Source organism: Desmodus rotundus, chromosome 12, assembly GCF_022682495.2.
Source record: "Desmodus rotundus isolate HL8 chromosome 12, HLdesRot8A.1, whole genome shotgun sequence".
Classification (NCBI taxonomy): Eukaryota; Metazoa; Chordata; class Mammalia; order Chiroptera; family Phyllostomidae; genus Desmodus; species Desmodus rotundus.
In genome coordinates, this window is record NC_071398.1 from 20277203 (window position 1) to 20298115 (window position 20913).

Below are 20913 nucleotides of genomic sequence, written 5' to 3' on the forward strand. Positions count from 1 at the left end.
AGAGAAAAACAAGGCAAGGAATAGATTACGGGATAGTTAACAAGATTATTTTTTGAGGGTAGTTACCCTTATTTCAAAGGTGTGTTAACCCAGATGCCCAAAACCAATAGACAGAGCTTGCTTAAGGCAAAGATAAACCTTTTACCAAAAAGGTGATATGCCTGTGTTGTGACTACCCATCATAACCTGCCCAGTTAGAAATTTATGATCAGATCACCTTGTGAGGTTACTTTCCATAGAATCCCTTTATTGACCTCAATATGAATTAATGAATTCATCTAACACACCATATTCTTATTTGTTTATTTGCCTATTGCCTGGGATGTTCTGGGTGCTCAATAAATATCCGCTGAATGAGTGATTAGCAAACAGGGTATATGGCAGGTGTAGCAAGAAGTACAGCTAGAAAAATAGGAAAAGGCTAATTAAGAAGGACCTTGCTTAGCCACTTAAGGGTTTTGGGTTTTTTTTTTTGTAGATATAGATGTAGATATAAATATATTCCAAAGTTCATTGTCTTTGAAATACATATGTATGTATAGACACATATATATTTCAGTAATCTGATTCCCACTAAAACCAGTACGATTGCCTTTGGCTGAGAATTTCTGCAACCCCGCCCCCCCCTCTATAGTTCATATTTGTCTAGTTCGCAAAATCTGCTTGTCACAGTTCATAGGCACAGAAAGTACTTTGGGTTTCAAATACTTGGTGCTCTGTGTTCTCTTGATGTTTTCTTTCTTAAATGTGAAAAAAGCCTGACAGAATTTTTGAGAAAGGGAGAGTGAGCACCTTTCAAACTGCTTCTCAGCACCCTTCCTTTCCATCTCCCACCCACACTGGCTTCATGGGAGACTCGGGACTCTGGAGCTACATCCAGAGCTCTCTGGCCGCTACTTCCTTGCTGTGTACCTCTGAGATCCACATACTGACTATCTGGATCAGAGACAGGGAACCCTTGGGAGTCCCTTGTCAAGTAGACTTCAACTTGCTGACCGGGTCACAGGGCCCTTATCACCAAACAATGTCTTTCCAGAAGGCCACTTGCTAGGAAGGCAGGATTTGTGGCCAACTACAAATCCAGGGCTTTGGCAGTCTCTTATCAGCAACTGGCCTTGCAAATTTGAACAGGATCCTTTATCTTTCTAGCCCGGTTTCCTCTTCTGCAGAATGTGGAGTTAGCTGCCACTTCCATCTGTTTGCATCTGGGAGGGAATATTGGAATCCTGCCTTGAGCTCCAGTGGTAATTTCCCTCTCTTCACCAGTCAACAAAGATTTGCGGAGGTGTCCACAAGCTCAGGCTCCTGTCTAGGTGCATTCATTTGCCCATCACCCTGGCTTCTCTGTTTAGGTTTTCTCTTTTCAAGCAAAACAATGACAATGTCAAGAGCTCTGAGAGGTTTGGGAGGAAGTTTCTTACTGGGAAATATTTGCCTCCCCCCAGAGAAAGTGCTTGGTGCTCCCTCTGAAGCTGTAGGAAGCCCTCCCCACCCTCTGGCTTATGGAGATAGAGAGGGGGCCCGGGGGTTTCCAAGATTTCCTAGGAGTAGCCCTAACAAGTAACTTCCCTCATTTTCTGAATCCTTCATGTCCTAGACTTACATTCTTCCAGAGGTACTTAAAACTGGGCTTTGCAACATTGTTATACACTCCTCTTTACAGGTTTTGTTAACTCGTTTGTCAGGTCTTTCTCCTGACTATTCTGGTAGGTGGAGTCAGTGCTTTATTAACCCTGTTTCACAGCGGAAGAAGAGCCACGCAGCAGCTCACCCAGGCTCAGCAAGAGGATGAAGATGTGAAGGTAAAAATATATATATAGAGAGAGTCCCAAATCTAGCTGGGGCCATTTCTGTATCTGATATCCTTGCATTGAGAGCATCCAAAAATGACTTGACACCTCCCCAGACCCATTAACCTTAAACCAAGAACCCACAGGAGAAATCTGGAGCAAAACACATGTTGGACTATTGATGTAACAAATGACAAATTGAAACTAATCTGAGGCTGCAGGTCTCAGTGGAGGCTTGTTGCTACAGCTTGAGTCACACTCTCTAAGAGGTGAAGGGTAGAATCAAGCTACTGAATGGAGAACTCTGGGTCTCAATATTTTCATTTCAGAGGGAAATTGTCACTTGAAAAAGTGCACAAGGAGATGACAAGGGCATTGCCCGAGAAAGGCTGCTGTTCACGGTCCCACGGGGCACCTAGGTTTAGTGTCATCAGCTTGCAGAGAGTAGAGGCTTCACCTTGGCAGTTCAGGCTCTCAGCTGTTTGGCGGTGCCAGGTGTGAGAGACTGGCTTATGACAACCTTAGACTGGAATATAAACTTGAAGGGCAAACTGTTCATTTACAAAAAGAAATATAGCTGTTACGCACATCTATTCTTTTTCACCCCGTTGGAAAAAGCCCTACAGAGAAAATGAAATTGTCACCCCGAAATTCCTTGATGAACATGTTCACTGTAAAGCTTAGAAGTCTAGCTCTGCTCTTCCCAGCTGTGTGACTTTTTAGTGTGCATGTGATATAAACTTCATATCTCTATCTCTGTACCTTTCTCTAAATTTACACGGCTCAAACTCAAATACAAGAAGTTATATAATGAAAGGATGTTGTTCTTGTCCATCCCGTCACCCAGTTCTCCAGTACCTGCTGCTCACCCCCAAGGGGACTACATTATGTTGTTTCATGTTTCCATCCAGTATCTTTATGATTATATGAGCTAATAAAATATAGACCTTTATTTGGAAAGGAGGCATCATCAGTGTTCATTAATCATTGGTCATGGTTATTTTTAAAAATATTTTATCGATTGATTGATATTTTTAGAGATGGGAAAGGAAGAAAGAGAGGGAGAGAAACCTCAATGTGTGAGAGATACATCCATCAGTTGCGTCTCACACCCCCCCCCCCGGTGGGGGGGGGACTTGGCCTGCAACCCAGGCACGTGCTCTGACTGGAAATTGAACCGGCAACCTTTCAGCTTGTGGGCCTGCGCTCAATCCACTGAGCCACACCAGCCAGGATTGGTCATTGTTATTTTTAATGATAGTGATGTTGATAAATCTTTCCACAGCTTTCCATCCCCTCAGGATATGATCCATGGCTTACAGGACTCTGTTGTCTGCCCTGAGGACCATCTTCATCTTTGGTTTCCACCTCCTTTCTTTGCAGCTCTTTAGCATCATTCAGTTCCTTGAAGATGCCATGTTCTTTAGGCCTTCGGACACGCTGTTTCCTTTGCGTGGACCAGTCTTCCTGAAATACAGTTCTCCCCTTCCACCTCATTCTGTAGCTGATCACCAACTCACTTTTCAGGTTGTTAAACCGCAGGTCCAAAATGGCATCGCTCCTGCTCAAAGCCCATGATACCAAATCTAGATTTAATACCTGATTCCAACTGCAGTTTCAACCTCTCCCAGAAGCATAATTTTAATCCATCAGTCTGGAATTTCCTGATCAACACTAATGAGGTAATCTGCCTGAGAAGACCCCCTACCTTTTCCTAAAAGGAGGTGTCCTTACCTGAAGTAATCCACCCTTTGAATTTCTTAGTCCTACCCTCATCCATTTAACTTTTTTTAAATTAAATTAAAATTTTTTTATTGTTCAAGTATGTTTTAACTTCTTAGTCCCACTCTTTTTCTGCCTATAAAATCTTTCATTTGTTACAAGTAACAGGAGAGTCTTTTTAGTTGCTAGATGAGATGCTGCCTGATTCATAAATCATTTAGTAAAGCCTGTTAGATGTTCAGATTTACTTGGTTAAATTATGCTTAAAATTTTTTTTTTAGTTTATGGATTTCAGAGAGAGTAAGGAAGAGAGAGAGAGAGAGAAACATTGATTATCATTCCACTTATTATATGTATTCTTTGTTTGATTTTTATATATGCCCTGACCAGGGTTTGAACCTGCAACCTTGGCCTATTTATGACCAAGCTCTAACCAACTGAGCTACCCAGCCAGAGCTGAATTATGTGCTTTTCTTTTCTTTAATCCTCACCCAAGGACATTCTTCACTGTTTTCAGAGAGAAGAAGGGAGAGAGAGAAACATCAATCGGTTGCCTTTCATATGCTTTCGGACGGGGGATCGAACCTGCAACCTAGGTTTGTGCCCTGACAGGAAATCAAACCTGTAATTTTTCGGTTATGGGATGACACATCAACCAACTGAGCCACCCCAGCCAGGCCAGGGCAGAATTATGTTTTTTAACAAGGTTTTGGCTTAGAATCACTGTGTTTGTGCCCGTCTGCTTCCAGCAGCACCATGCTCCTTCACTCTCTTAGCTCTTGCCCATTCATTCATCTGACAAATACTTACTTAGCCATCCACATGCTAAGCACTCCATCTATCACGCTGTAGGCTTATCTACCACACTGCACTGTCACTGCCTGCTTCAATAAACTGTGTGCTTTGCACTGTAATTCACATACCACAAAATTCACCCTTTTAAGTGTATGTAGTTCAGTGGTTTTTAGTATACTCACAAAGTTTGGCAACCATCACCGTTACTTAATTCCAGAACTTTTTCACCACTTCAAAAAGAAAATCATTAGTACTCTCCCCTCCCCCCAGGATCTGGCAACCATTAACCTTTCTGTCTCAACAAAATTTGCCTATTCTGGATATTTCATGTAACTGGAATCACACAATATGTGGTCTTTTGTCTTTTACATAATATAACATTTTCAAGGTTCATCTGTGTTGTAGCATGCCTGTATCAGCATTTTCTTTTTATGGCTGAATAATAGTCCATTATATGGATATAGCATATTTGTTTTATTTATCCATTAGCCGATGGTCATTTGAGTTGTTTCCACTTTTTAGCTATTTTGGATAATTCTGCTGTGAACAATCACATACAAGTTCTTCTGTGGGCATATGTTTTCATTTCTTTTGGAAATATCCCTAGGAGTGGTATTGCTGGGTCATATGGTAACTCCGTGTTTAATCTTTTTTACCCTGACTGGTGTGGCTCAGTGGGTTGGGCGTTGTTCTGCCAAACGAAAGGTCCCCAGATAGATTCCTGGTCAGGATACTTGCCTGGGTTGCAGGCCAGGTGCCCGGGTGGGGTCATGTGAGAGACAACCAATCGATGTTTCCCTCACACATCGATGTTTCTTTTTCTCAAAATAAATAAATAAAATCTTTAAAAAAATCTTTTTATTGATTTTATTTATTGATTTGCGAATGAGAAAGAGAGAGCGAGAGAGAGAAACATCAATTTGTTGTTGCACTTATTTATGCGTTCATTGGTTGCGTCTTGTACGTGCCCGGACCAGGGATCCGATGTGCAACCTTGGTGTATCGGGATGATGCACTAACCAGCTGAGCTCCTGGCCAAGGCCGATGTTTAATCTTTTTTGAGAAACTGCCAGACTATTTTTCCATTTTATATTCTATCAGCAAGGTATGAGGGTTCCAATTTCTGTACATCTTACCGACATGTTATTGTCCTCTTTGATTTAACCATCCTCATGGGTGTGAAGTGGTTCCTCTGAAGCTCTGTGAGAACAAGGACTCCTTCATCTGCCTGGCTCACCACTGTATCTCAGAACTTAGTGCAGTACCTGGCACTTATTAGATATTCACATTTTGTTCAATATACTGAAAAGTGTTGAATGAATAGGTAAATCGAAAGCTAGTTAGATGGCTACAATACTTATTGATTGTAGGAATGTGGGAAAAAACAAAATGTTTCAATACCCAAGAAATTATCTTTAAGTGCCTAAATGAGAAATTTATGCACACTTAGATCCTAACGAGTGATCTGAAGAAAAATAAGAAAGCTTTTCTCTCCCTAGTAGAGATCTTTAATCTCCCCCATAGGGTTCTGTCGGCGGCGGGGGGGGGGGGGGGGGGGGGGGGGGGGGGGAATCTGGAATTCTTTTTTTCCTGCACAGTACGAAGCCACCCTTTTCTGTTACAACAGACTTTCTCTTCCTTCCTTCCTTCCTTTCTTTCTTTTTTTTTCTTTCTATTGTATTTTTTCCCATTACCATTAATCCCCCTTGTTCCCCCTCCGCCTGCTGTTACCACAGACTTTCTTCAGGGACGGACTTGGGTTAAATTTAAGCTTTGTTTTTTTTCTTCTTCACATCGATCATTAGGATCTTCTCATTTAGGCACTTAAAGATAATTTCTTGGGTATTGGAACATTTTGTTTTTGCCTGTGTTCATTTCTCCTACAGAACTCTTGACTTCCTTCAGCAGGGCTTTTTGCTGACTCCCAAGCACTCCATGCTTGCAAATAGCCTTCCTCCTGTTTCTTTCCAAGCTGGTCACACTGGGACAATCAGTATCTATGACAGACCAGCCACATTTATTTGTTTGTTTTCTTTCAATATTTCTCTACACCCTTGTGTGTAGAGAAATATTGTGTGACATAAGAAACATCCAACCTGTAGAGAATTTTTATGAGTTTATTTGAGCCAAACTGATGACAGTTACCAGGAAGCAAGATCTCAAATACTCTGGAGAATAAGTTTTGCAGTTTCTTTTCATACATTTGGAATTAAGGGAGGAACATAAAGAAGATTCCATGAAGGTGGGAGAAAATGATGTACGGCATAGTTAAGATTATGTGCTCCCTTGAGGATGGTTACACCTGCCTTCAAGGGGTCTGAAAAAGAGGCATTTCAAAATGTGTTAACCTAGATGCACTGAAACAATGGGCAGGGCTTGCTTAAGGGAAAGATAAAACTTTTTAAAACTTTTATCTTTATTGTTTATGCAATTACAGTTGTTTCTGCTTTTTCTCCCTTTCCCCACCTCCACCCAGGGAAAGGTAAAACTTTTACTAAAGAAATTGTGTACCTGGGGCATGATTACCCATCATGACCTGCCCAGTTAGGAATTTATGGTCAGATCATCCTGCGAGGTTACTTTCAGTTAGATTTATCACAGCACCTCTTTTTTGACCACACTATTTCAGTTCCTTGATTTGGAAGTCAGACCAGGGGCCAGTTGACGCTCTTCTTTTTAGCACTCAGTACTTGAAAAATAGTGAGTGAATGAATGAATGAATGGAGGAATGAGAATACGGGTGTATGTGAGAGGGACGTAGTGCAAAGTGCAGGCTTGGTGAACAAATATTTATTGAAACACATTGCGGTCCATGCCGGATAAAAGGTAACGAAACAGGAAACTCTCCTTGGACTAAGAAGTTTCTAAAATCATTACTTTTTATTGCTTTATTCCATTTCCATGTCTGTATCTTTTCACCTTTTATCGCACAACTAACTAATGATTTTCAGGATCACATTTTAGCTAAGGTACCTACTCATTTACTTAAGTCCAAAAGACGTCAGCAAATTATGGACAGTGTGCCAGGGCGCTGTTTATCTCCAAACAGCAAAAAATCCCCTAAATACTAAGCTTCCTGATCTTAGGGGTCCTTGGACGAAGAACCTCGTAAAGAACGAACACAGTGCCCAGCAGAGGGTGCTGTGGGGGCAAATTTGAGCCGGGAGGGGAGCTTGACCAGTGACCCTCAAAGCCAGGTAGGCGTCTTGAGTAATCTTTAGTCTTCCTAGCGTTTCCTTTCCACCCCCTAGAGCCATCGCCGCCCCTCCCCCATAGGTGGTTCCCCCTGCATAATTAACCACTTTCAGGGACTTAAAGAGTGTTCTTTTCGGAAAGACGCCTCGCTCGCGTTTCTGACGCCTGGTACTTCAGGCCACTCAGGCCACAGGCCCGCAGGGGCTGGGTGGCTGGCTGGGGGCCTCTCGGGCGTCAGCAGCGGAGCGCTGCAGGGGCCGCGAAGGGGTTAAGCCGGCGGGGGGGGGGGGAAGGGGAGGGGGCGCGGGCCGCGCCTGCGCTCTGCCGCCCTCCATTGTCTCCACGGCTGCGAGGAGCGCCGGCGAGCGCAGCCCGGGACCGAGCGGGGCGGTGCGGCTGGTGGGGCCGGCAGCAGCTGGAGCGAGAGCGCGACGTGACGCGACCGCGGCTTCCCGAGCTCCGCTCGGCCACCCGGCGCCGCAGCCAGCCCAAGGCCTAGAGGGGTCCGGGCCGCCGTCCCTAGTCGCGGTGTCCTCAGGCGGGGGACGCGCCCGGAGTCCCCAGCCTTCCTCGCCGCCTCCTTTCGGGTCGGCGGCCTCTTCCAGCGTCTCCCCGCGCCCGCCTGCCGCCTCCCTCCCTTCTTCCCTGCGGCTCCCTCCGCTTTCGGGAGCCCGGGGGCGGCCTGTGGCGTTCCGAGCCTGCGCCGGACTGCGCCTCTTTGGACCTTGAGGGGAAACATGCGCTTGGCTTGGATCGTTTTAAATTCTTAGTTTGAGATCCCCGCCCGCTTGTCTCTTCCGCCCCGCGGGTTTTCTTTTCTTTTTTCTTCTTTTTTCCCTCCCGATCTCCTTTTTGACTCCCAACCCCTTTATGCTCGCCCAACCCTCCCCCTGCTGCTGAGAAGTGGGGGAGGGTCTTGGCCTCCAGGTTCCCGCCCCATCGGGGCTTGGGCGAGCATGGGGGGCAAGCAGAGCACGGCGGCCCGCTCCCGGGCCCCCTTCCCGGGGGTCTCCACTGATGACAGTGCCGTGCCCCCGCCAGGAGGGGCGCCCCACTTTGGGCACTACCGGGCGGGCGGCGGGGCCATGGGGCTGCGCAGCCGCTCGGTCAGTTCGGTGGCGGGCATGGGTATTGACCCCAGCACGGCCGGAGGGGTGCCCTTTGGCCTCTACACACCGGCCTCCCGCGGGACCGGCGATTCCGAGAGGGCGCCCGGCGGCGGAGGGTCCGCGTCGGAATCCACTTATGCCCAAGGCACTGGTTACCAGGAGACGGGCGGCGGTCACCATAGAGACGGGATGCTGTACCTAGGTTCCCGAGCCTCGCTGGCGGATGCTCTACCTCTGCACATCGCACCCAGGTGGTTCAGCTCGCACAGTGGTGAGTCCGCGGGTGTTGGAGGCCTGGGAGGGTGGAGTGCAAAGAAGGGCGCGCGTGCGGAGGTTTCGACGTAGAGTGCACGACCTGAATCTGTCTGTCGTCCTTTGGTTCCGGAAGCCAGGGACGAATGGGATACCGACCCTCTAGAAAAGAGGCTTTCTGTGAGGGTATGGAGCCGGGCGTTTTTGGACTTAAGGCGTTGGTTCACTTGTGGATGGGCAAAGTGAAACCTGCCTATTGAAGTCCCACGTACTGGCAGCACCATCCTCAGAGAAAAGATCTGGCCTGGCTTACATACTGTCAGCCTCGGTGCTTGCTTTCTGTAACTGCAGCATTGTGCCTACCTCACCCTTACCAGACAGACAGATCCAATTTGACCGAGCTGGGCGGTGTCTCCCAAACAAAGAGTGTGAAAAGAAATAAAATTGGGGCCAAGTGGTGGTTGGGCTAGGGCTCTCACTCTAGCTGGGAGAGAGGGGTGCTCAATTTTGCCACCCTGCTGGAGATCTCTTTGAATTGTTTAAAATGGAGCAGCTAGCAGGCTGCTGGCATAGACAGGTGTGGCCTGCTGAATGGAGGCCCAGCCAGGGAGCCTCCTCCCAGGCTTTGCAGGACTAGGGCTGTGGTCACCCGTGCTGCATGCAGTAGGTTTGGCTTAATGACTCTCACATCCCTCCATCTTTTTCTCCTTCCCCTCCATGCCAAGTGCGTGGTCTTCCAGGTAAATCTGCATCTTTTTGTATGGAGAGGTGGGATTTTGTTGCCAGGCGGTTGCTTCATGACAGGGGAAGAGGAGGGTTCAAAGAATCTGGATGAATTCATGTTGTGAACTTCTGGTGACTGTCCAGGGAAAAGCTGGAGGAGGATTTCCCAGGCTTTGTCTGGCAGGAGCTTCTGGAGAAAAACAGGTCTGTCTGCTCAGCTAACCTGAGAAGCCAGGTTGGGCTTCTAGAAAATTGATCAAAAGAGGTGTGCAGCCACTGTTTACTAATTGGTCTTTATTTTGGGGAATAGTCCGGATTTTTTTTTTTCAATTCTATAAACTTTAATTTGTGAAAAAAAAATTTTAGGGGGGAGAATAGTAACACTTGAAAGTGTCTTTTGAATTGCTGGGATGGCATTCTATTATATGTACGCGTCTCTAGATATCATTGAAGCTTCTCTGACTGGCATCAAACTCTTCCCTGAATGCGATGCAAGGCATGACTGCCTTTGGCACTTGTAGACGTCTGATCGGCTTTAGGTAGACGTCTTGGAATTGATAATCTTTCTCATACAATTTGGTCCATAGTCAGCTGTATTTGTGAGATGATGTGGTTAAGGGTTTAAAAGAACTGCCGTAAGTATCAGGTTTTAAATTGAAAAGCACTATGAGAAGGTTCTCCAAAATCACAGAATTTCGTGTGTTATAAAACAAATGCAATCAGAGGCTTGTCTGGGGAAGGAGTTCCCCGTTTGCTAAAATTTCTTGTATGTCTTTTACTAGAAAATTATTTTTCCACCAGGTTTCATGCTAGAGTTGTGAGCTTACAATTGGATTCCAAAATTTCAGATTCCTTAGCTGTGAAATCTTAGTTTGATTTTTTTTTTTTTTTCATCTAGTTGTGGTGAAGGCAGGAACAGCCACTGAACCATGGGAATTCAGGAAAAGTTGGAGCATATTAATCCCTTAAGGGAGTAATATTAAAGCGTGTGTTGGGGACTGCTATTAACATTTTGGGTAATAACTTTCTTTATGGGACCATCTTGTCCTTTTGAAAGACATTGAGCATACCTGGTCCTGCTCACTAAATGCCCTCAGGAATTTCCAAATGCTCTTGATGGAAGCATGGGGTTGCGGGGAGAGTACACCCCAGACTGAGAACCACTGATCTAGGAATTCATTCTTTTGCCCTGGCCTGGTAGCTCAGTTGGTTAGAGCGTCGTCCATTACGCCAAGGTTGGTGGATGGCTACCCAATCCCCAGTCAGGGCACATATAAGAAGCAACCAGTGAATGAACAACAAATAGTTGTTTTTCTCTCTTCCCCCCCCCCCCACTACCTCTCTCCTTCTCCTTCTCCCTCACCCTATCCCCCTTTCATCTCTCCCTCTCTCTCAGATCGATAACTAAAAATTTAAAAAAGAATTTGTTCTTTTATTTAAATACAGTAATTAGTTTTTCCTGTTTATTTGAGTTTATCTGAGATGAACCTTCATATTTCCACTCTTCTGCAGTGGTGGTTCTATCTCCTTTCTGGAACATGCCAAGGGATCTTCCAGGACATCCCTTTCCTCTCTTGTTCAGTGTTATGAGAAGACACTCACTTCTATTCTGGAGCCTATGAGTAAGGTCTGAGCAGTTTTTACTCTTGTGTTGTAAAAGCGTAAGGGTAAGGATTTCGGTGCACAGTTGACTAGATGCCTGGAAGTTGATGTGATGCTCTTCCCTGTGTTTTCAAGGTGCTTTGGAACTCTTCATGGGCAGTCAAATGAATGGGGGAGTTTGGTGTGCAGGAGGCTTCCTCAAAGGGAGTGACTGATGTCGTATGGGGGTAGAATCCTAGGGTCCCAGCTCCTGGGAGGAGCTGTGACCTCGGGTGAGACACATCGCCTCTCTTGAGCCTCATCTTTGTTATTTTAAAAATAGATGTGTAATCCTCGGCTGCCAGCCTCATGAGGTTGTTTCCCAAAGCCTGTGAGGATTCACAGCAGTCACGTTTGTCTTCTCTTTGTTCCTGCACTTTCTTGGGCTGTGACCCTCTCATACCCTGTTCCCTATGCCTGGAATACCTTTCCTTTCATTCTGTACATGGACAGCTCTTTGTGATCACTTAGGGTTCAACTTAAATTTCTCTACAGAGACCGGCCTTAAAAACTGGCTCCTTCCTGCTTAGCTCTCCAGTCACTCACCTGTTACCTTATTAGAACTCATACTTTGTAAGTATTTATTTACCTGTTTACTTTCCTGTTGAGTTTGACCAAATTTTAAGCTCCATAAGAACAGAACTGTGCCTCTTGATCACTGTTGTAACTCTTGTACTGTGTGTGCTCGGCACAAATGTTGGTTGAGTGAATGGAGTTCCTTGTGTCCATCATCTTATGTAATCATCACTGTGACTCTGTGAGATACGACTTTATTCCCATTTTACAGATGAGGAAACTGAGGTGTAGGGGGAGGTTAAAGAACCTACACAGGTCGGATAGCTAATAGGCGGTGGAGCTGGGATTGGAATTCAGGCCTAGCCACAAGTCTGAACCTGGACTCTTACCGATTACACTCGAGTGCCCCTCATCCTAAAACAAGGAAGCTGACAGGGTCCTGGAAGTTGCACTGGCCTGTGAGTCAGAGGGCTGTGCTTATCTCCTGATTGGGCAACTAATTAACTGCCTGCTTGTGGCCTTAGGCAAGCGGGTCATTTAGCTTCAGAGTCATCATTTCTTTTTCTTTCTTTTTAAATTGATTTTTTAGAGAGAGATATCAATTTGTTGTTCCACTTACTTACGTATTCACTGATCGATTCCTGTGTGTGCCCTGACCGGGAATTGAACCTGTAACCCTGGCATATCAGGACGGTGCTCTAACAAACTGAGCTACAGGGCAGAGTTACATTTTCTTCACCTGTAAGGTGGGGATAATATCTATCCTATACCCTGGCCAGGTAGCTCAGTTGGTTAGAACACTGTCCTGATATGCCAGGGTTATGGATTCAATTCCCGGTCAGGGCACATACAGGAGTCAATCAGTGAATGCATAAGTAAGTGGAACAACAAATTGATGTTTCTCCCTCTCTTACATCAATAAGCTTATATATATATATATATATATATATATATATATATATATATATATATATATCCTGCTTATTTACCATGTTGGGTCTCCTGAGATAGTGTTTAGAAAAGCCATGTAACATTCATAAGGAGAGTGATGTTCCTTCAGGGACACTTCTATAGTTCTCTGCTTTCTTTCATCTTAGAATTTCCTGGGCGTTGAGATTTAGAACTGTGTGAACTGTTTCCCCAAAATGGAAGTGAGTTCTCTCTACTGCAATCCAACCTACATTGATGGGCCGTTCATAATCATGAAGAGCTGCTTTGAGCCATTGAGCAGAGCTGCTTTATAGGATCAGAGTTAAAGAGTCCATTCCTTTCCACATTAAAATGTAAGTTTTGCTGTAAGGTGTTTATCTCCTAATAGTATCCTGTTTATCTGAGAATATGGTTTTCTAAGTGTGTGTGTGTGTGTGTGTGTGTGTGTGTGTGTGTGTGTTGAAGGGGGTCAGTTAATAGAGGATTTACCATGTCGGAAGGAAGAAGTTGCCTGATTTCTGGGTCCTGCTATAAAATGGCTTGAAATGGCCTGAGGGGTTCACTCCCACTTGTTAGTCACGTGTATGTATACACATGCACATTCAGAAAAATCTGAACTGTGCTCTGGTGTCAACAGGTCGTCAATTGGGGCCGATAGAAAGGTGACTTTTCGTGAGTCTTTAAACATGCTAGCGGGATATCTCTTGGGTTCTAATTTGCTGCCAATCTAGGGTTCTCAAGTGATTTGATTTTCTGTATTCTCAAATAATTAGGGAGAGTTGCCAACTCCATTGGGGTGGATCAGAAAGCCTTTTGTGCCTCACCATAGGTGTGCTAGAGGTGGTGGTCCTTTACATGGTTTCCGGAGGAGGCAATGCATCCAGTGGTCTCCAAGCAGCATGATGGGTCCCCTGCCCTGCAAAAGTTCTATTTTTAATGAAGTCTTTTTTTAAAACCAGAGTTTTCAGTTTTCTATTAACCTTGAGGGCTTGGTTTCTATAAAATAAAGGAAGTTTCCTTGAGGAGAAGATAATTTTTTAAAAGATTTTACTTGTTTATCTTTAGAGAAAGGGGAAGGGAAGGAGAAAGAGAGGGAGAAAAACCTTTATGTATGAGAGAAACATCAATCGGTTGCCTCTTGCACGCCCCCAACAGGGGACTGGGCAGGCAACCCAGGCATGTGCCCTGACCAGGAATCAAACCTTGCAGGTGGGCGCTCAATCCACTGAGCCACATCAGCCAGGGCAAGGTGATTTCTTGAAGGTCAACAGTTAACTCATACTCATTGGGGTTTGAAAGGGTGTTGCAAGAAACAGGTTTCACTCTAGAAGTGTTTGTCTTACGGGATGTGTACGTTTTGCTACGACGCAAAGACACACCCCAAGTAAGTCACAGGCAGTACTCTGAGCCAGACCACAGTTAACCAAAGAAATGCAACTCTAATTCCTTTTGGGAAAAGGAACATGCTTTGTATTTTACAAATGTGATATTCCACCAAAGCTTACTGGGTACTAACATTTCAGTAAACCTAATTCTGAAACTAACCTTCTTTGACAGTTTCAAAATTGGAAACAACTTTATAAGGAAGCGGTGGTAACTTAAATGGGTTCTGAACCTGCTAAGCCTTAAGCAAGGTTGTTTTAATGACAGAGGGTTGCCGAGGTTATGGTACTAGAATCTTGAAGTTAACCCAAAACCTAACTCCTAATCCCAGTCTTTTAAAATGATGGATGAGCATAAATTGCCATATTTCCATCTGTTTCCTTTCCAAGCTTTCTCATGATCTGGTCTGAATCCAATGGTTCCTAGTGATTACTGTGGGTATAGGCTTGAGTATGAGAAAGAACTTAATAGATTCAGCAGTTTGTTTTTTTTTTAATCCTCACCAGAGGATATTTTTATTGATTTTTAGAGAGAGCGGAAAGGAGAGAGAGACACTGATGGGTTGCTGCCTGTAAGGGCCCCAACCAGCTGGAGCCTGCAGCCTTTTTGGTATATGGGAGAACGAGCCAGTCAGCTGAGCCACGCGTTCAGGGCTAGAGTCACCAGTTTTAACTTCTGACTCTTATGTTCTCATCAGCACATGGTTTATTCTTTTCTTTTTTAAAAAAAATGTATTTGTTTTAGAGAGAGGGGAAGGGAAGGAGAAGGAGAGGGAGAGAACATCAACGAGCGAGGACCTGGCCTGCAAGCCAGGCACGTGCCTCGACCAGGAATCCAACCAGCCTCCTTTTGGTCTGCAGGGCAGTGCTCAGTCCATGGAGCCACACCAGCCAGGGCAAAAGTATGAGACTTTTTGTGTATGTGTGTGATCTGTTGCGTTAAGGCATTTATTCAGCTGGTACTTGTTGAGTGCCTGCAGTATTCTGGGACCTGCGTTAGGTGCTGGGAATATACATGTATTAGAAGGGTGATTAACACTACTTTGTTCTTTTCGTCCACACAAGAACGTCCAAACCCGTGGAGAAATTTTATAAAATTTGTTTGAGCCAAACAGAAGGATACGCCTGGAAGCAAGATCTCTCCAGACTGAGATAAATGCTTCCAAGAAATGACAGTTTGGAATTGAGGGAACCTTAAGGAAGATTACCTGAGGGTGGGAAAAGCAACATGGGGATCAGATTACAAGAAAGGGAACAAGAATAGTGCTCTCTAAGCTGTTTCAGAAGGAGGGGTCTGAAAAGAGACACTAAGGGAGTGGTAACCTGGATGCATAGAAACAATGGACAGGGCTTGCTGAAGGCAAAGATAAGCCTTTTACTCAAGAGGGTATATGCCTGGGGCCTGACCACCCACCGTGACCTGCCCAGTTAGGAATTTCTGTTCAGACCACCCTGTGAGGTCACTTTTCCTAGAACTCCTTTCAGGCCCACATTTGTAAGAATCTTCGCTGTCTCACTCTGTAAGAGATAGTCTGAGTAGTGCAGCTTGTGTAAGATTTTACCTCCTTCATCAGTGCCTCAGTCGAATACACAGAAATTCAGGGTTTTGTCCATGAGGCTGCTACATGGATGATACTTCTTCTCTATTCTTCACTCACACTATTCATTCTTTCCTAAACCCTAGTTGTGAGCTGGGCAGGTGACCTTTCTTTTTGGTTCCAGTCAAGTGCCTGCTAAGAAATTCCTCATGTGTCCCAATGCAGGTGGTCCTCTGTCTTTTCAATGAGAATACCAAAGGGTTCTGATATTACATTATCTTTTAAGGTTAAAGTTGATTTGTTCGCACGTAGGAGAAACTTAGATCTGGGGTCACCCAGATGATCTAGGACAGAGGTAGGAGGAGAACCCAAGACCCTAGACTCCAACTGGCTTGGTCATTTTGCCCACATTTCTCAGCTCTTCGGAGAGCTTTTGATTTGTTTCCATCTCTAAAAATCTTCTTTTCTTCCTTCGTCCTGTTGAGAAGGTGTTTTTCCTTAGAGAAAGCGATTAAGACTCTTCTATCCTGACGCCTGCCCCGGAACTCTGGGGGTCTTGCGAAGATTTGAGGGAGTCCAACCTAAACCAGCAAAGTACTTGGTCTACCATAAATACAAATTGGTTTTCTATAATATTGTCCTGTTCTATTTAGATCATTTATACCTTTAATGGTCTCTAAGGTATGATGTCTAAGTCAGCTTTTCAAGAGAAACCTTTTTATAACACTGCCCATTACTGTAGCGAGCATCACCAAATACCCGTGTATACCACGTGTTACCAGATTTCCTCTGTCCTGGTCAGATATGGCTGAACCAGTCATATCATTGCAGTCATTTGCCCTCAAGAACTAGGGGAAGTCTAAGGCCTGTGATGAACACTGGCTCACAGGCCAGCTGCCTTCCATCTTTTTTGTTCTTCTTTTAAATCCTCACCTGAGGTTTATCATTGTTTCAGAGAGAAAGGGAGAGAGAGAAACATCAATGCAAGAGAGAAGCATTGATCTGTTGCCTTCCCTACGTGCCCAGGCAGGGGATCATACATGCCTGAACCGGGGATTGAACTGGCAACCTAGTCATGTGCCCTGACTGGGAATTGAACCCGCAGCCCTTCACTTACAGGATGCAGCTTCAACAAACTGAGCCACACCAACCGGGGCTGCCTCCTATCTTAATATCTGACGAGCCCAGTCATGTTGGCTGTGCTTAATTGATCCATTTGCCACCTCATCTCTCAGCTCGGAGGCCAAGTGCAACATAAAAGGATAGTGAATCTAAGGATCTCCAGTATTTTGAGGTGTAGGGATCTCCTATGAAGTAGCAGACCTTTGAGGAATAGTATTATGAGCTGTTCTGTGTTTGCTGTGGCTTTGGAAAACCTTTGGATTCTTCTACTGAAAATCTGTTTGAAAAAAATATCTTTTTAATGAAACAGTGTGAGTCACAAAGCAGGCACTCCTCATAATAGCATTTCTCACCAGGGAATTTTTGGTAGCTGTTGGGGGAGGGATTTGAGTAGGTTGTGGATGATAAATCCCTCAGTGGAACATGACCAGAGGCTGCCATATCAGAACTCTGGTGCTTTCCATGCCAACTGTGAACCCTGAATTCACAGTGCAGGACAGCAGAATAGAATGGGAGGTCTGTGCTCGGTGAATTGCCACCACAGCATGACCAATGAGATTGGAGTTTCAACAATCAAATTCAGTTCACTGAAACACCATAGTAGTATAATAGGATCATGAAACAGAGGCCTTGGGTCAGAGGGCGTGAGGCCATTTGCAGGAGAAAAGCATCATATTTCTGGATTAAGGGATGGCTGTGGACCTAATGATGAGAAATTAAGAATTACGCGTGTGCCTTCATTTTCCATACTGTGAAACTGTGCTTGGTACTGGCCGTGGGACTTCTTTACAAAGAGAGGATTCATTCAAGGTCATCTGTGCTTTTAAGATTGTAGGTCTAAGCCCTGGCTGGTGTGGGTCAGTGGACTGAGTGCAGGCCTGCAAACCAAAAGGTCTCCAGTTCGATTCCCAGTCAGGGCATGTGCCTGGGTTGCAGGTCAGGTCCCCAGTAGGGGGCGCTCGAGAAGCAACCGATTGATGTTTCTCACACAGATGTTTCTCTCCCTCTCTTACTTCCTCCTTTGCCCTCTCTTTAAAAGTAAATGAATAAAGTCTTAAAAGATTTCAGATTTCACTTAGAATGACACCCAAAGTGAGTATCACCCAGTCAGTCTCTTTGTAGGATTGTGAAAATGAAATACTAGAGATATTAAGAGTTTAGAACAAGCCAGGATTATAATATCAACATCCAGAATGCCTGTCCTCAACCTCTCTACCCGCCCAAACCTGACTTTTGACTGTTGCCAGCTTCAGTGACTTACAGTTCTTCGTCCTCATGTCTGAGCCACTGTCTTACATAAGCTACAGACAGAGGAAAGCCTGAAAGGTTGTTACAACTGTGTTAAGATTTGCTTTCCTTTGGAAAGTCATAGCCATCTCCACTCCGCGTTTTCCTGGCTTTGTACTTTTCTTCAAAGCCTCTTACCAGTTCTAAGCCTCCGGAGTTCAATGAAGGGGAACAGGAAGTTGGTGTTTGGTGCCTAGGAGCCAGCAATAACTAATACGAGAAAAGGACACACGCACACACAGAACTGGGCGGGCGGTTCTGGGCCTTGAAGCATGAGGCTTGCAGGATGCAAACATCCTTCAAAGATGACTTTAACCAACTCTTTCAAACAAGGAAAAAGCAATAGGAATCTCTGCTCAGAGAGGGCTGATTTTCTTAGGTTATATAGTAGAGGCTCCAAATTTTTAACTGGTGGTATAATTGCAAACTATCTTGCCCTAAGGAGTTCAAAACACTTTTAAAAAAGTGATTATCTTTTATAAAACAGCAGGAATGGCTTCCCTGCCTCTGTGTTCCATGGGGGCCTCGGGGTACATCCTGTCACGGGGCTGGGCTGGAGCCTGACCCTTCCTTTTCCTGTCCGCTCACTTTCTGAGTTGAACTATAAAGCGTTTCAGTGCTGTGATGGCAAAAAGGGGAAGTCACACGGGTTTGTGTGACTTCAAACTTGGTTTCACGGGCATATTTCAGGACATCAAATAGTGGTGTGACTGAATAGGAGCTCTGGTCTCTTGGAACCTTTTCAAAAAATGAACTGTTTCAGGCATTCAAAGGGATAATGTAGTTTACCTGCCAAGCCGATTAATAAATAAAACATTACAGAGGCAATTGAATGTACCCCCCCCATTGCCATTTCTCTCCTCCCCTCCCCTCCCCAAAGGTAACCAGTGCGCTGACTCTCCTGTTGGTCATCCTGCCCGTGTTCACAGTTTTACTGCGTGTTACTGTCCAACACCGTGTTCACTTAATTCACACAAACTATCACAGTGTCTCTGTCCTGTCACAGCCCTGTGTGTATTTACGTCTGAAGAGATTTGAGATCTGTGAATCCATTGTACTGCTCACTGTCTGCTACATTTATTTTCACTGCTGTACTCTATATGGGACTATACCACAAACACTATTTATGGATCCATTATCTGTTAATGAATATTGAAGTTATTTTCAATTGCTCTGATTTGTTTCCTCATATACTTGAGTGAGAGGTTTTCTAGGTACAACCTTAGTCATAGGGTATACACATCTTCAACTCTTTTTTTTTTTATGGTTTTTATCTTTTTTAAAAATTTTTATTGTTATTTAATTACAGTTGTCTGCCTTTTCTCCCCATCCCTCCACCCCACCGCAGCTGAACCCACCTCCCTCCCCCCTTGATTTTGTCCATGTGTCCACATCTTCAACTTTTCATTTAATACTGCCCAGTAGGTCTCCAGTGTGCTTGTATCAATTTACACTCCCCAAATAGCATATTTTCACTTGTTTTATGCCCTTGCCAAAACACGATATTGTCATAGTTTAATTCTTGTCAAGCTGTGATGGGTGTGAAATGATATGTTGTTGTGATGTTATTTATATATTTGATGATGAGCATTTCCATAAATTAATATATTAATATTGTATATTTAATCATCGTGTTTGCTCTTCTGTGAAATGCTTATTCAGGTCTTTTATCCATGTTCATATCAGATGGTTCATCCTTTTCTTACAGGTTTATATGAATTTGTGCTGTGTTTTGTTTTGGGGTAATTCTTTGTCATGTGTAATTCAGATGTATTTCTCCCAGTTTGTGGATTATCTGTTTACTGTTTTGGGGTTTTTTATGGTTAACAACTTTAATGTAATTTAATATTCCAGTGTTTTCCCTTGTGACCTGTGTATTTTGTGTCTTAAGGAAGATTTTCTTTTCCTGAGGTTATAAAGATATAATCTTATATTTTACTCTAAAAGTTTTTAAATTTTGCCTTTCATATTTAAGTCCTCAATCTGTAGAGAAGTAGGTTGTAAGATAAGGATATATTTCCTTTTTCCCATATGAATAACCAGCTCTCGCGGCAACAAGTGAAGTGAGGAAGGGTAAGTGAGGACTTTTCCGGCGGATTTGCAAAGCCACCTCTGTCACATACCAGGTTTCCTTCCAGGGCGGACTTGTTCCTGGGCCTTTTGCTGTGTTTGCTGGTCAACTCGCCTGTCCTTGTGCTAATACTCTCTTAATTATTAGAGTTTCGTCTTGCTGTGTAGAAGGGCAAATCCTTTCATCTCGTTATCCTTTTTCAAAGCTCTGCTGTCTACGTGAGGCTTTTTAGGGGACAAGTATGGAATCTGGAGAGAATCAACAAAATGAAGTACAAGTGCTGGGAACTGCTTTGTTTGCAGCTGGGATTCTTAATGACAGGACATCTGGCAAACCGACCCTAATGGGCAGTTTCAGTTTTTTCCCTACCATAGTGCACAAACAATAACATTTCCCTATTTCTTTGTATTGCAAACAGCAGAATAAACAGTTCTGTATGTTACAGACAACAACAATAAAAACAACAAACACTCTTTAGCTATTTTGGGCACATTTTGCTTCCACATAAATTTTAGAAACAGCTCTGTCAACTTCTCTGGGGGAAAACCTGTTACGATATTTATTGGAATTAAATTGAATTTTTTAACTGCCAACTCTGAAATTGAGTCTACTCATGACCCTGATGGTAGTGGACTTACAGATATATAAGAGCCCTGGCCATGTAGCTCAATTGGCTAGAGTGGTGACCCCATACGCCAAGGTTGCAGGTTCGATCCCCTGTCAGGCACATTCAGGAATTAACCAGTGAGCATAAATAGGTGGAAAAACAAATCAGTCTCCTCTCTCTCTCAAAAATCAATAAATAAAAATTAAAAAGAAGTGTTTGTTTTGGTAGATATT

General features: G+C 44.2%; 1 protein-coding gene across 1 annotated transcript in view; it reads left to right on the forward strand.

The window, feature by feature from the left end:
- Positions 1-7810: 7810 nt before the first annotated feature.
- The window catches only part of ZNRF1 (zinc and ring finger 1), an 86621-nt gene continuing 73518 nt past the window's right edge, over positions 7811-20913 (forward strand). The window contains exon 1 of the mRNA XM_024556075.4: positions 7811-8882. Within this exon, the coding sequence (XP_024411843.1) occupies positions 8459-8882 (424 nt within the window). The 5' untranslated portion in view covers positions 7811-8458. The remainder of the gene's footprint in view (positions 8883-20913) is intronic.